Raw genomic sequence first — 16552 nt, 5'->3', positions numbered from 1 at the left:
AGTCATCATACGGGCGCTACAGGTGGTGTCTGCTGGCATCGAGGCACTAGCACAGCCTGAGAGCCATGGGGAACACCAAGAGCAGTGCCCTGTCCCGCGAGATCTTGGAGGACATCAAGCTAAACACCAAGTTCTCGGAGGACGAGCTCACCGAGTGGTACAGCTCCTTCATGCGCGACTGCCCCGACGGACGAATCTCGCGAGAGCGCTTCGAGAAGATCTACGCGCGCTTCTTCCCGAACGCCGACCCCAAGGTGTACGCCCAGCACGTGTTCCGCTCCTTCGACAAGAACAGCGACGGCACGCTCGACTTCAAGGAGTACATCATTGCGCTGCACCTCACGTCGTCCGGCAAGACGCAGCTCAAGCTCGAGTGGGCCTTTTCCCTCTACGACGTCGATGGTAATGGCACCATCAACAAGTCCGAGATCCTGGAGATTGTCAAGGTAAAGTGAGAATCGAGCTCGGTGTGCATTCTTGAGTATGGCGCCACGGTGGCGAGTTGTTAACTACCTCGCCTGGTATACAGGAGGTCTTGGGTTCCATCCCGACCATGACGCCTGTATATTTGGAGATTGCATGTTCTCCCTGTGGTCGTTTGGATTTTCTCCAGGTCCTCCATTTATTTCCTCCACATTTAGAAACGTGAGTTTAGGGTTATTTAGTCGCTGCTGTAAATTTCCACTTGATAAGCCACTTCGTTGAGCTATCATTTGTGGCCAGGTCACTTCTGAAAAAGAGCTATATAGCTCAGTGGGCCTTACCGAGTAAAATAAAAAATAGTTTTATCGTTTTATTTTGCTGTTGCCAAAATCGTCAAACTTGAACCCAATATTTGTTGTGATACTACATTGGTGGAGCAGAGCCAGTGGTGTCAATTCCATATTTCTATGACCAGGACCAGGTTTTTCAACAATTTCTGATTTCTCACAAAGTTGTATTCATCTTAATCAGTCCCATAATGATAGCGGGTTGAGCTTTATATAATGTTTTAGATTACACAATACAAACATTCTAACAGGGAAAATATATTTTTTGCAAACTAAATATGAAGGCTTGTAATTGAATGAGAATTGTATTCAGATACATTTGATAATTGGACACTCGCAACATACTAACCGAACTTAAAAGTAAAAAAGGAAAATCAATGGTCCAGCTTTTCATCCAAAATAGTAAGTATTTTTTTAACAAATTAAATTTTGAGTAAATATAGAATTGATTTGAAGTGAGATGCTGGGACCTGAATTTAAATGTTATGTTTAGTTAAAATGCCATGGTCAATGTAGGTATCATTAATTGATTTAATTCAACAGGAAGGCCCAATGAGCAGTTCTATTTCATGGGCGTCCTGCGACGATACAGGACGTCCATGGATTCTCGACTATCAAAATGGCTCAATAAGTGTGAATGTTTTTATTTCTCTTTGAAATACATTGTTAAAAAGATACAGTTATCTCACACTTACTAGGTTTACCAAGGGGCAGCGAAACATATATTAATGTTCCCGGCCTTGCCAGGGGTCTTGATGAGTATAACTATTGTGTCATATTGGAGCTGGTTTATTAAACACAGATTTCTCACTTGCGTCTCCTGCATCTTCGGTGAAAAGTGTCATTGCTGATTACATTTGCAGGCGATCTTCAAGATGATTCCTCCCGAAGAAGTGCACTTGTTGAAGGATGATGAAAACACACCCGATAAGCGCGCCGACAAAATCTGGAAACATTTTGGGAAATCTGACCAAGGTGGTAATTCATCAACACATCTTCTACTCTACAATTTACAATCATTCCACCCTTTACCCTATTTATATTCGTAATTCCATCCTGTGTCCTATCTGTTTTATACAATCATCTCACTCAGTACTCTGTTCATCCCATACCATCGCACGGTAATGCGGTATAGTGTGCCGTTTTTGTTTTCCCTGTGTTCTGACATCATACCTTTATGGAAAATGTTTTGCACTCCTCCCTAAAACAAAAAAATAAAAGTGAACAGCAAAACATGACGTGTAACATGGATAACTTAAAACAAAATAGCTGCCTAACTTGACTGCATGTACTCTATTTTCATCCTGTGTGACTCCAGATAAGCTGACAGAAGGTGAATTTGTGCAGGGCCTCAAGGACAAGGATGAGATCATGCGTCTGATTCAATATGAGCCACCGAAGAAGTAATGTTGGTCACCTGTTCTGCTTGGGGCTAACGTTGGGCTTCTGTGGATGATAATTTTGTTAATATCTTGTGAGTGTGTTCAACCGTATCGCCCTTGTAAACGAATCAAAAAGGATAAGTAAAAAATATGAAGCACATGTAGTTGTCTCTTTCGTTCTTTCGTTTTACAGCACTCTTCACAGAGTGCCTAAAATGTATTTAAAGGTAACTGCAGTAATTATATACACACAAGTGACTTTGTTTAATGCTGTGAGCGTATTTCTTACGATAAAAAGTGTGACTTCATTGCACTGCAGTGGCATCTGGTGTGTATGCAGTTTTGGGGTAGCAACCCACCTAATATTAACCTATATGTTTTTAAATAAAATATTAACACAGTTGTGAAACAATTTAAACGTTTTAATATAGTTAAAGCTCGTGGGTAACTTAAACCATTGCTTACGGTTTTTGCATATTGGTTAAAATTGAATCAAACTAATATTTTAAAGTATGAGGCGCTTTGCTTTGTCTGCCCCAGTGAGATGCACATTTCAGAATCTCATTTGCCAATTTAAAGAACTCCCACAAAGTGCTACCCTTTGAAGAAAATTAAGCAGAAAGTGTGCCAATATTTACACCCCTGGTCATTAACAAGAAGGTCATTTGCATGGGGATTGTCACCCCTTGGCCACCGCCCCACTAAAAACGTGACCCACCAGCTGCCACTGTTGCAGTAAATATGCTGCATCTGTAAAATGATATGGCATAAAAGGGTGACAGTAAAACACGAATCTCCCATTATAGTTAATCGTATTTTCATTTAATCTGCAGCATTACGACTTTTGCCTGGAAGCTTCTGCTCCATTTGATGCTGCTTGTGATGTAGGATCGATTTTACAAAATAAGAGGGTTATGAAAAAGTCTGTGGCTAGCCATAGATAGCAGTTAATGGCTGACCCTGATGAAACTATCTGTGCAATGAATTTGGCCCGTCGATGTGAAATTCCATCCATAAGATACATTTCGGCTTGCTCATCAAACCTAAATGAATTCTTGGTGCATGTTGGGTAATTCATTCATTTATATCCAGCAAAATCAATGGCAGTCACGGCAACTCAGAACTCATGATTTAAGAATTGAGAACTTTAAACACTAGAAACACATTTTTTCTATGAAATGTAATCATCCCGAATTTCCTTTTAACTGAACATTCACACGTTATTATAGACGACAAATATCTATGTGAAGCCTCAACTTTTAAAATTAAAAATTTTGGGACTACACTTTCATCACTGGTTTATGGATAAACTGTAGATACAAAAATAAATCCAACCAGGATGTTTAGTTTGAACTATTATCATCACCAGCCATGATTTACCTACTGCTGGATGAAGCTCACCCAAGCTTGCACCATTGCTCATAGTATTGCAATGCTCCATCCATCTAACACTTGCACGTGAGTTGATTTCATTGCCCCATCTCCGGGGTGGACGTACAATTGGGCATGTTCCCCCGTCTAGTTCCCACCCTCTCGTGTGTCTCCACCATCAGCCATCATCTCTTTTAGGTGATGTGTCCTGCCCAAGCCCACTTGTTTCTGCTGCAAATCTTTAGCAAAGATGTTTCGTTTAACTATAATGCACCTACAGTAGCTGTGGCTGGAAATATTATTGAAAGTAATTCAACCGTCCAGAAACATTACATGTAACCGCCCAGCAACTACTGTATACTCTTTGGTTCTTTCGGTAAAGTCACGTAGGTAGAAAATAATAGATCACGACGTTTCGATCGCAACACAAGCAGCCGTCATCAGGTGAGACCAACATATCAGGGGAAATGCTGACGAAGGAGAAAGAGCTGCTGCAACAAGAGGTTATATCAGGTAGGAGGAAAGGGGCCGTCCATAAATGACGTCACGCACCTAGGGGGGGGGGGGTTGAGAAATGTGACGTCACATCAAAATGCGCAACTTTAAATAAATATAGACAACACGTTCTACTTAATTAAATAGACTTTTTAATAAATGTTTTCTCCTACAACATCAGAGTGCAGCGCCGCATTAAATACGCACTACAATGACAATAGTTTAAAGCGATTTGAAACATGTTTTCTTTTTTTGGGGAGGGGGGCCAGAGCTGTGTGACGTATTATTTGAGGGGGGGTCTGACTTTTTGTGACGCCGTGTGACAAGGGGGGGGGGGGGTCAAAAATCGTCCAAAATCGCGTGACGTCATTTATGGACTGCCCCAAAGCTGCTGATGCAGGCTGCTTCTAAAGGGTAGACATGGGCGTACCCCAAGAGTCATAAACGACTGATGCGCGTGAGACAAGGGGGAGATCGGAGGCAGGAGAATAGAGAGGTGGTGGTGCATAGATAAGAAGGGGGGGGGGGCTGCCTGTGAGACAAGGGGGGGGGGGATCTGTGGAGGGGGGAGAGAGAGGGGGGGTTGGGGCATAGATAATCGGTGGCAGGGTGAGAGAGAAGCTGTTTTAGTGAATGCGACTCAGAGAGTCGAGAATAGCTGCTAACATCGGCAGGCAGTATGTGTGTTCTACTGCATGTGTGTTTTAATAAAAACAAAAATTGAGTTTGCGAGAAAATTGACTTGTAGTTTTTATTTATTAATAATACGTTGTACATGTACTGCACTTACATCAACAGTACGGGTTAAACAATGCGTCATTTTATCGATATATATTTTAAAATTATTATTGATTCGTATAAATGATAAGCTTACATGAGCCCTTCAGCCACTAGAGGTGTTATAATGCACCTCAACAACAACAACAAAACTATGGATATATTTGTTTCATTGTAAATCATAAATCATTGAGTTATGAGGGCTACAAATCTTTACAGGTTTAATTAAAACACATTTCTTGGTGATGCTCTAATCAATACAATTACGCAAATTGGATTACTGTGGCATCCTACATGTGGCCGCATCTCAGGATTCTGTACAGAAACAGGTAGTCGGTGATAGATTTAAAAAAATATGTCTTGAGCCTTGAATTGGAGAGGGGCAGGAAATCAACACCACAGATTGCTGGTAGAAGGAAGTTCTGGGCAATGGGGGCAGCAGAGTAAAATGAGTGACCTCCTACTGAGTGAGGAGGGTTCACTGGCAGAACGCTTCGGTTTCAGGAGTGGTGAGTGCATGGAGGGTAGTCATTTCCATTTTGTGCAGCCATTGACGATTAAACTGGGTTCCCAATTGTCATAAGCTGATGATCTCATACTGGTCACCAATAACTGCACAACAAAACCAATATAACATTTGTTTTTTTTACTCAATACGGTTTGTTCATCTCTGAAAATGAAACAAAAATAGTTTAACAATAGAAACACATTCTTTGCAGGAATATAATAATTATATTATCGTGATTATTATTGTTATTACCCTTGTTTATGCAAGAAAGCCTTACTGAGTCTGAATATATTTTCGGAAGGGTCCTACCAAATTGTATCAGAAGGGGCCATGTTGTTTCATGTCATCCCAATTGAGTAATTTGTTGGTACATTTTCAGCATTGGGATGTTTGGCCTATACCAGTTACGTTGTATGTTTTTTTTAGCTATGTGAGGAAACCGGAGAACCAGAGAAAAGACATCCAGAACAGGGGGGAAGCATACAAACGCCAATTACAAGGGTACCCAAGTTGGGAATCGAGCCCAAGCCCTTCTTCTAGCTGCGAGACACAAGCGTTACCACTGGACCTCCCTGCTGCCCGTTGTTGTGGGCAAAGAGGCTTATGGCGGCGACTACATAAATGGTTCTGTAGCAACATCTTATCAGGCTATAATCTGACACAGGGTAGTTGTGAATATACATGTCTATATTTCATCATATGAAGCCAATAGCACAATCACAAAATATGTTGGATTATTTTTACAATGCCATGTTTTGAGTACAGAACTAACCTCAACACATTTTGATAATGAATACTGAGACAGAGATATGAAAAAGTAACTCCATCACAAATTTTAAGTATCGCATCACAATAAAAATATATATATTATTCATATTACCTCTGCCACAGTCTCCCTTGAAAGATAAAATGTCAATGGTCCAATAGGTATGGGAACACAATGATCAATCAGAGCAGCTTCACCCAAAATGTTGTACATGGACATGTGCTGGCAATGATTTCGTGCTCCGCAACTGTGGGTTAAATAAAGATACGTATTACTATCCGTGCTTTCGCAAGCCGAGCATACGCTCTGCCGCATAGACTCTGGTGAACTGAGAGATGATGAGCCGTATGGGATACACCTTCGCCTTGGCTGTCCCTCACAATCCCACGAAAGTCTCATAGTTGAAGGAACTCAAGCCGTGGCATCACGTGGAATCTGCAAAGCACATTGCTCATTACGTAGACTAAATTCACCTTAGTAATCTGTTCGGACGCAGGGTCGCATGCTGGCCACAACACTAAATGGGCCTTCATTGATTGCTTGCTAGACCAACTTTACACGAACGTGTTTCCCGGATCATAATTTGTACATGTATATTTACCATCTCCATATATATAAAAGGCAAAGTTGTGAATATGTGTGTCTGTTCAAAGATGTTTAGCGTACTTCCCGACATGCAACAAACTGGAAATTTGCCATGTGGGTACTTTCCAGACTGTACACCATGCAAAATTATAAAAATACACTTTGTATTTTTTGTGGGGGAGGGGCTCAATAATCCATATTTTTTGCACGGCAAGTGAGCTGTGACGTCACATCTGTCACGTGACCTGCGCACGTGGAAGCGTAACGCATTGTAGTGTAGTGGTTAGCGCGCTGCGCTACGAACCCGGTGACCCGAGTTCGAATTCCCGCTCCACGGCCACCACCGATGACGATTATTTTAACCGGTCCTGGACCCTCCCCTTGGTCGACTCAGCCTCAAATGAGTAACTGGTGTGGTGTGTGAACATCGCCACTGGGGAGACAAAGGCGGCCGGGCGTGGTGAATCCAAGTCCCGGGCGAAGCCGGGTAGTAAAGCGAGTATAGAATAAAAGAAAGTGTTTTGAAACTGTTTCCATTTTAGTATTCCGTCATGTTTTGTGTGAATATAAAAAAAAAATATTTAAATGAATGAGGTAATATTAGTCAAGGGTATGGGTCTGATGCTACGTATGGTGCGAAAGAAGTTCAACATACACACACGTGTTGATGTAAATGGCAACACAAGCTAACATTACACGCGTCGAATGAAGGTGGCAGTATCATTTGATCTAATTCATTTGATAAAGATTGCACGTACATAATGGATACACATGACCTGTCCAGCTACGACACTTCATAAACCACAATAATGAAAAAATAATACATTATCGATTATTATTTTATTTCTATCATTATTTCTATTATTTTTATTAATTTTTTACCTACGTGACTTTACCGGGGAAAAACCTAAAAGTATGAATCCTTGCAGTCACGAAAGCTTCAAATCTAGAAATAATACATTCTCGAATCGTGACACTGAATCCAAAGCAAGGGGGGCGAATCATTCATTACATCTTGGGTTTTTTTTTTACAACTTTTATGCGGATAGAAAGCTAGCTACATTTACAAAACAAAACATTTATGGTGTTTCGCCATATTTTCGCCAATCACAATTGGAAAATACTCTTTCACTCATCAGACCGCATATATTGTAATTTTAAAATGTAATGATCAATGTAACGGGCATTGACAACTATGATAACTGATTTATATAAGCTTAACATTGAAAAGTTTATTACACACAGGGACCCAAATAATGTATTTACAATACTGTAATAACCTCATATCAATACGCTTCGACCTTGCAATTCTAAACAGCACGAGCAATAAATTAATGGCAAAAATAAGCGCTTTTTATAACCATGACCACATAATCCTACGTACTTAATCGCATCAGTAGAAATCTGCATTAAGCTTTTGCTTTCAGTAATGTGCAGCATATTGAGATACATCATGTGTGTGTTGGGCTCTTAACTGTGAACGTGAGTTGTACCTCTGTAAGATAGTAGTAGAGTTTATTGCTTAAAGAAACAGCATAGCATTGTAAAACAGCATTTCTAAATACTGCTAATTATTAAGCTCAAACAAGGTTCGACAGCTGTCCAAAAGTCTGCTAAAGCCTACGCCACAACAAAGTAGCTTAGTACCGTACGTCTAATATGCTGGGGGTCACTCCACATGTCACGCAGTATTTTTAGTCGCAATCTGCATTTAATCCAGTACAGTACGGTATTTAAAAAGAGGCCCGATAAACTATGGCCACTCACAGCTTCCACGTACAGAAGGCAACACACTCCACGTGGTATTCCCAGGTTTCAGGTGATGTGTGAAGGTGCTTGACAAGTTGGAAGGTGGAGGCAGAGTATGAAGTTCTCCTCGTGCTGAACTCGCGGCCTTATGTCCCATAGGGGATGGAGAGGATTCAGCAACTAACTAGTGCTGAACTGACATCTGCAGCACGATGTAGCTTTGCGTGGTTGTACCGCAAAGCTCTCCGATGCGTTGTTCGGCACGATGTACAGCGAGCTTCTTCTGGAACTGAAACGTTGGACATCAGACCGAACAACACGTGGTACAACCCAAAAACACATCAGGGATTTCCCACTGTAGCAGATATCTCGGGAATGGTTTCGAGAAATGTTATTCATGGATGTATAATCCCTTTATCAATCCATAGCCAGATGAAGGCCTCATCACACTGTCTCACTCATGGGGGATTTGTTTGGCCATAATTCACCAGGTTGTTCACAGTGGGTTGGTGAAGGGGGTCGGGTTCAAAACCACTTTGCCATACAGGTCACCAGGTTGATAGCGCGATGTACTCACCGCCTGCGCCATCGCTCCTCGTCCTTAACTTAATAGCAGATGAGGGCCTGTTGAGAATAAATATCACTTTTTCAAGGGTGACCTGGGTACTCGGCAATTCCTTGTCAAGAGAGACCTTGGTCATGAAGACAATGTAAAAAGGTCAAAACCAAATGTAATGCGTGGTCGGATTTCATTGCAGCGGTTTGGTGGATAACGTTAAGTTGACAAGTTAGTTAATCTTTGATATTTTACTTGATAATTTAGTTAATAAGCATCGCAAGAGTCACATATAATTCGCCTGTTTAGTAATAAATGCACAAGCATACTTTAATTGCCTTTCTGTTCAAATTCAATGGATTAAATGTATTAATATTTCTACATATGTAAAACAATAGTATACACCCCAGGGAACGAATGTGGTTTTTTTTAGGTAAGGAGGATGTTCTAGACGTCACACTTGAAGAAGTCACCAATGCCCTTTGCAGCACAAACAAGGAAAACCTCATAAGCCAGATGAAATAACCAAAGACATCATTAAAGAAGATGGTATCAGCTGTTGGATCAGAATGAACTGTTCCAGGTTTCAAGTTTTCTGTGCATAACTCTGAGAGATGGATAAGCAGTCGAACATATGTACTGTACAATTGAAATCCTCAGTTTTGCTATTGTATTTAATTCACCCAAACAAGCACTAAATATAGACGTGAGCTCTCAATATCTTGTCAACCGCATTTCGAGCTTTTACGGTGACATCATAGCACGATGCACGACCACAGATGGTAAACATAAAGTCGATATTTATCCTGAAGTGCAATTGAATTGCACTGAATTATTGTATCTCCACAAATATGTATGCAGTTGTATCATTGCATAACAAAATAATGCAATTTTATTTTCAATGTATGGGATTAAATATTGAAATACAAGTACTGTATTGATGCATTTTCTTGCCTTCGTTTGATAGTTTAAAATATATATAATAACGCTTTGAAACAGTTTTGACAGTTGTGCCTTTAAATTGTGGTAGCTTTTTTTAAATTCCCATTGTGCATCTTGTCTACGCGCTTCTGCTACAACACAATCAAAATAAATTTCGATTTAAAGCTTTCGTGACTGCAGGGATTCATCTTCTTGGTTCTTTCGGTAAAGTCACGTAGAAGGGAAATAATACAATAATAAAAATAAAACATAATAAAATACAATTCACACGACGTTTCGGCCACAAAGCAGGACGGCTGCTTGAGTTGTGGCCGAAATGTTGTGAGAATTGTATTGTGTTTTATTTGTATTATTTTATTATTTCTCTTCTTCGTGACTTTACCGAAAGAACCAAGAAGAACAATCAAAATAGGCTGTCATGCAAAGGACACCCATGCAGAGGTGCAAACAGATTAGGGCCCTCAAGTGGTTGCTCCAGGTCTGGCACTAAAATAATAATAAAAATCCCGGTTACTCAGCAACCGGGATTTTGCTTAGCGGCCAGCTACAAACAGCGCTATTGAAGTTGCAATGAGAGTTTGCAGGTTTGCATGAACACATGATGTATGAGACAACGCAGCCTCAACTTGGATGAAGGAAATAAACTCCACGAGAACGTGTTAGGAGCCGTAGAAGTTATCGTAGGCAAACGCTTGTTTGATTATTACTGCACTCCATTACGGAGTGAGCGCACAGTTGCGCGATGACGTCACCGCGCACAGTTGCGCGATGACGTCACCGCACCCAGCGGCGTTGTCGGCCGCGTGCGTGATGACGTCACCCATCGTTTCCACGCTCCTGTTCGACGGGTGTCGTCGACAAAATCTGCCATTTTAAATGTTGACCATTTAAGTTTTATTAACTTTTTTTTCTCTCTTTCTCTCCACTTACATTCACGGTAAATATATGTTAGCCTTGCTGGGGTAGCATATGTCATTGCTCTGCTCTGTTGACTTGTACTGTTACTCCGTGCGGTCTTAATGTAGCTTGTTCGATCTCCTTGCAGGAAAGTTATAGATTGTGTTTTTAAGGCCTTTGGTTGGTGTTAGCGTGTTATTAAATGTATCAGTTTCCCACTGAAATGTCAAATCATAGTCTCTAAATTATCGGCGTAAAAGCTATTTGATATTAATTTGGCTTTGTATAAAATCTGGCAGGTAGATAATTTTCTTTTTTATTGGTTACGTATGTGATGTTGAGATTTGTGTACAATGAATTTTAGGTGTACCGTATCTTGTAATTGTATTATTTGTTGCGGTTGAACCCAAATCAAGAGCCGAATGGCTCACAGGGTAAATCCCAATAAATTAAACTGAAACTTTGTAGGTCCAGCTCATGGTTGATTGGCCTCAAAATCTTCCGTTCTCCTATGCGATCTTTGTAAAAATATACGTGAAGGGAAATGAATGGGTCTGAAATTGTTCAAATCGGCGTGGCTTTTGTTTTCAATCAGTACCCTCTTCTCGAATAGAAGAATTATCGAGTCGATGGCAAATGATCGATGAAAAACTGAGTTGACATGAACGGCTTGGCAAGGCCTTCATCCAGCTGTGGATCATGGCCTATACCAAACTACAGCAACCAGCTAATCTGGATTATTTATGTAACGTATTTATAAGTTTTTCATAGGAGTAAACTACCTTGTTTTTAGGTTTGGACGTCTTAGGAAGTTTAACACGTAGGCTTTCGCGACCAATATTGTTCATAATCAACGATTTTTGGGTTTAGATCGCGTTATTTATAAATGTGTCGTAACCCTCCACCACCCGACACGGCCAATCAGTAAAAAAGTGTCACGTTGACAAAAGACAAATAGTTCACTGCTTTAGCCCACCGGTGTGTTGAAGCGTGGAACCACAACATTTACAATTTGAGTACGACGTTTCGCTGGTAATTGCATCCAGCATCATCGGGCAATTCGCCAGAATGGCGAATTGCCCGATGATGCTGGATGCAATTACCAGCGAAACGTCTGGATGCAATTACCAGCGAATGATGCTGGATGCAATTACCAGCGAAACGTCGTACTCAAATTGTAAATGTTGTGGTTCCACGCTTCAACACACCGGTGGGCTAAAGCAGTGAACTATTTGTCTTTTGTCAACGTGACACTTTTTTACTGATTGGCCGTGTCGGGTGGTGGAGGGTTACGACACATTTATAAATAACGCGATCTAAACCCAAAAATCGTTGATTATGAACGTCTTAGGAAGGCAGCGGTGGTTATCCAATGGACAAACTAATTACCGGCATAGGAATGTGGAATTAACGTCGCTGATTCTGGACGCTCAAAAGGCGATATTTAGAAAGACATTCTGCGATGTCAAACAATGGTCTGTAAGGAATCTCCTGTTAACGCCTTCGGGGCCGTCCATAAATGACGTCACGCACTTAAGGGGGGGGGACCTAAAAACTAAATTTCCCTGTACAAGATTATGGATAAACCGTATGTTTTGACAAGTATGGTAGTGGAGGCTCAGAAGGTAACTTTATCACTCATAAAATACTTAGAAAGCCAAACATGTTAGAAAGCATTACGGAATCCCATGCATTTTCATGATTTTTCTTATTTCTTTTATGCTTAACCTGGCTTAACAGACATGGAGAAAAAGTCAGCTTTGGGCCTGGCCTACAAGAATATGATTCCCATCCCGAAAAAAAAGATGGCTTCAAAAGGTAGTTGTGATGTTTGACTTCGGTCATGTTTTCAATGTGTTACCATGTTGCTTATTTTTTTATATAGATTATTTCAAGTAGATTCCAGTTTAAAGTTACTGACGTCGTTTAATTGTATTGCAGAGCCACATTTGGAAGAATGCAAGATTGGTGGGAGAGAGGAAATAGAAATAAAGGCGTATTTATCTCAATGTTTGCTGGACCCCAACGACATCTTTAAAATGTGGGAATTCACCAAAATATGTCTTATTTACAACCAATCATTGCTCCAGAGCTTCGGGGAAAAAAGGTGGGTGGTATTGTAGAGTCATTTCAATGGTACATTAAAAAAAAATCTTAATTCGTGGTCACTTACACAATGTGTAAAGTGATGCAAGGTTTGTGAACTAGAGGTTAGGCTAGGGTTAGTGGTGCCAAAATGGTTGTCTTTTTCGTTTTCAATGTGCTCGCACGGCAAATCAGATAAAAGCACTGGTTGTTTAAAGGTTCATGCACCATTGGAAAGTTACGTCATGCTTTTGCTGTTCTGAATCAGTTAAAAAAATATGTTTTACTCTTTGGTTCTTTCGGTAAAGTCACGTAGAAAATAAAGTCAAATTATAATAGAATACGACGTTTCGATTGCAACACAAGCAACCATCATCAAAGAATGAGAAGAGCCTGGTCAGCCAGGTGGGGTGTTGGCTGTTGTGTTGTCCGGCTCTCTGTGTTGTGTTGAATTCTGTTTCCAAGTTTACTATGTTTTTTTCTCATTCATTCTTACTTGATGACGGTTGCTTGTGGTGCAATCGAAAAGTCGTATTCTATTATTATTTGACGTTATTTTCTACGTGACTTTACCGAAATAACCAAAGAGTAATTCCTGCAGTCACGAAAGCTTCGAATCTAGTTTAAATATGTTTTGGCCAATTAAAATTAGTTCCACATTTTGGGCAGTATAGAGTGGTTGGCCATGGTTAAACTGGCCCCGCCATGAGAATGTGAAATTTCACCACTGGTTTTTATCCGTCAATTGAGATGAATGCCCATTGCTCGTCCCAGTGACACTTTGACTTAATTTTTACATTAAAAAAATATTTTTACCAATCTTATCCTGATTGTGTTATTAGCATCATGTCATCAAAGAAAGTATCCATTTGTATCTATTGTGCAGCAGTGGATCTCTTCGTGTTAGAGATCAGCCCACAGACGTGGATATCACAGAGATCTCGCTTAAATATCTCGAAGTGACCTTTTGTTTCACAAAGTAGGGGGCAACACACTCTCCCACCCACTCTGCAACCGAGAATAATGTTTATCACATGTCAGTCAAACTAGTACTTTTTAAAAATAATTGTTAAGAGCTTGAAAATGCAGCAATAAATGTAATGCGCTTTTTGTGTGAAAAGTGATTGGTGAACAGGTTGAGACCATCAACTCATTACACTTGAGAACCTGGTTTCACAGGCAGCTGCCTGGATTGAAGCGGAGGATCTCAGTGGTGCCAGTTCAGTGCTCTGACCTCTGAGACCTGTGGCCACCTTTGTCCTCTTTAGGCAATTTTATGTGCCAATTTTCATTTTGTAAAACGTGAGTGTGAATTGGGCTAAATAAATGTCTGGAACAAAACTGTTTAAAGTTACAGTCATTAAACTGTAATGAATGTTGACCAATGTATGTGTGTTTAACTTCTTTCACACTGTATGTAGGTGCGGCGGAAGGATACAAATTTAAACGCAAAGCAGTTATAAATAAATGAGTTAAAATTTTTTATTTGAAAGTGCATAGCTCGAGTGGCTTAATATTTGAAAGAAGAGCGTACCAGACTACCATAGAAACGCATCTGAAAGCACGAGATGCAGTGACCGTCTTTGTTTGATGGTTAGCCAAAAGCCGCTGCGATGATGACTGGAGTTTCTTGATGGTTTATGCTCCATGATAACATTACCAAAGTATAGTTCATTTGTGGCAAGCACTTTTTGTGTAATCAGTACGACCTGATAATGAATTAGTTCAGTAACCGGAAGCCAATGCAGCTTATCGAGCACTGGACGGCCATGGTCGGATATTTCAGTACGCGTCACGTGCCAAAGAATTTAGTACACGCTGCAGCTTGCTAATGTTTTTGCCAGATGTCTCGTAGAGTATTAATTGCAATAATCGAGCCTTGTCGATACTATGCTACACGCCACTGTGTTGGCTATGTCTTGACTCAATAGTGGCCGAATGTATCGTAGAGTCCTGATATGAAATTGCAGGACCTCAATATTTTTCACGTGGTGATCAAACGACATTCTGGTCGAGTATGGTGCCGAGGCTCTTTGAATGAGTAACTAATGTTATTGTTCTCTCCTTATTCATCCAGGCGTGAGATGAAATCTTTGGGAAGGCGTGGACAAGAACTCGAAGTGGGGTTTGGCTTTTTGGCTGTTAAACACGCCACCGTGGAGTCTATTTACCGGCAGGGCCTGTGCGTCAATCATTGTGACATTAAAGCTCTTGGAGACCCCTCCCAAGGAGTCTACCTCACCCGTCATATAGATATTTGTCTCAAAGATTGCATGCAGCAAGGCTTGCTCGGAAGCACCATAGTCCTTTTCAAGGTATTGTTCTGTTAAATATCCCACAATGTAAAGAAAGGAGTCCATGAACCTTTTCCTTATATTCTTACTGTGGAAAGGGTTGTGGCTCAGTGTGTTAAGGGCAGTTTGCCTTTGGTAAAGCAAATTTAATCTTCTCAAACTGGTAGTGTTCACTGCAAAACAGCAATAGAAGAATTTGTTTCATAATCGACTTGTGAACTATAGTTTTCACTCATGCAGAGACCTTGATCTTAAACTTTAGATAAAATTTCCTAAATTCCTAAACTAATAGCCACCTGTGCTTGTAGACGCTATATAATATGCCACACTTTTTAAATCCTTTATATTAAGTTCACTTGCTTGCTTGCTTACGACCGTGCAAATCTTTCGGTCGTTTTTTAACCCACTTCCCGTGATCCAATCGAGCTGACATTTTGCACACAGACTCGTTGTGCGTGACAATGTATTTTCGTGAAAAAATTTTTCCTAAATTTTACACTTTTTAGGAAAAAATAAATTATATTTAATTACCAATTGCTTAATGGTGCCAGCCATTCATCTGACCCATAGGTGGCAGCCATCTCAAGCCATAGGACAAGAGGACTCTAGCCGCCACGCATATAAAGGATTTATAGTGAAAAACTTTGTTTTTACGGGTTAATTTTTTACGTGTTTGCACTGCATATTACATACACCGTTAATGTTTCTGTCAAGTCGTTGACATTTTTTATTCTTGCAGCCTTTTCCCAAAATTCTTAAACGTAATTTAGAAAAATAAGTATTGGGGTCATGCTTCGTTAATGACAATAAGCAGTAATAACCAGTGTTAATAACATCTGTACATCTGAAATATATCTGTATTTTTCTCTTTGGAAGGTGCTGTATGGGAAAGTAAAATCGTTGATACCTCGGACTCAACATGACAAGCCACTTGAGCCGTCTTGCAACTATGATTGTCACATACCACAGAAGAAGCCCAAGCTCAATGAACCACTAAATCTGCAGGTCTGCTCATTGGTAAATATTCCACATTTAAGCATACAGTTTACCGCTGGGCTATCCAATTATTTAAGTGGTAGATTACACTACCGACTATCAATTTGATTACATTATTTGATTAATTGGATAACACAAAAATAGTTGAGAAAAAACTGTTTCACCTCTTTTCCCTCGTGGAAGGTGATGGTCGGGCTTGGTGATGCTGTTGGCATCATCAGCCACGTCAGACAGGGAATGCCTTGTAGGGGGTTTCCTGCCTTTGGGAGGTAGGATCTGGGGATGGCCGCCATTTAAAAATGGGCCCAAGTAATCGACCACGGCAAAAGTAGTCGATTACAAGCTTTCATCACGTAAACGACTAAAGAATTTTGCTTTT

The 16552-nt window shown here is 40.4% G+C and overlaps 1 protein-coding gene and 1 long non-coding RNA gene across 2 annotated transcripts; both read left to right on the top strand.

Moving 5' to 3' along the window:
- Positions 1 to 3840, top strand: RCVRN (recoverin). The gene is made up of 4 exons (XM_078856150.1): positions 1 to 446; positions 1634 to 1745; positions 2089 to 2173; positions 3706 to 3840. The coding sequence occupies exons 1-4, from the start codon at positions 66 to 68 to the stop codon at positions 3719 to 3721; spliced, it is 594 nt and encodes a 197-aa protein (XP_078712276.1). The 5' UTR covers positions 1 to 65; the 3' UTR covers positions 3722 to 3840.
- A 6914-nt stretch (positions 3841 to 10754) lies between these two features.
- Positions 10755 to 16227, top strand: LOC144932200 (uncharacterized). Its single transcript, XR_013636862.1, has 5 exons — positions 10755 to 10838; positions 12539 to 12616; positions 12740 to 12905; positions 14961 to 15198; positions 16054 to 16227. It is a non-coding gene; the product is annotated as an uncharacterized LOC144932200 (long non-coding RNA).
- Positions 16228 to 16552: the final 325 nt, after the last annotated feature.

Source organism: Lampetra fluviatilis, chromosome 5 (genome assembly GCF_964198595.1).
Source record: "Lampetra fluviatilis chromosome 5, kcLamFluv1.1, whole genome shotgun sequence".
Taxonomy (NCBI): domain Eukaryota; kingdom Metazoa; phylum Chordata; class Hyperoartia; order Petromyzontiformes; family Petromyzontidae; genus Lampetra; species Lampetra fluviatilis.
This window is presented reverse-complemented; position numbering and strand designations above follow the sequence as displayed.

Excerpts from the sequence above, each read along its gene's own strand:
- RCVRN (XM_078856150.1), top strand. The coding sequence starts at position 66 with ATGGGGAACACCAAGAGCAGTGCCCTGTCCCGCGAGATCTTGGAGGAC. Across the intron at positions 447-1,633 it reads AGATCCTGGAGATTGTCAAG|GCGATCTTCAAGATGATTCC; the intron begins GTAAAGTGAGAA and ends TTACATTTGCAG. Across the intron at positions 1,746-2,088 it reads TTTTGGGAAATCTGACCAAG|ATAAGCTGACAGAAGGTGAA; the intron begins GTGGTAATTCAT and ends GTGTGACTCCAG.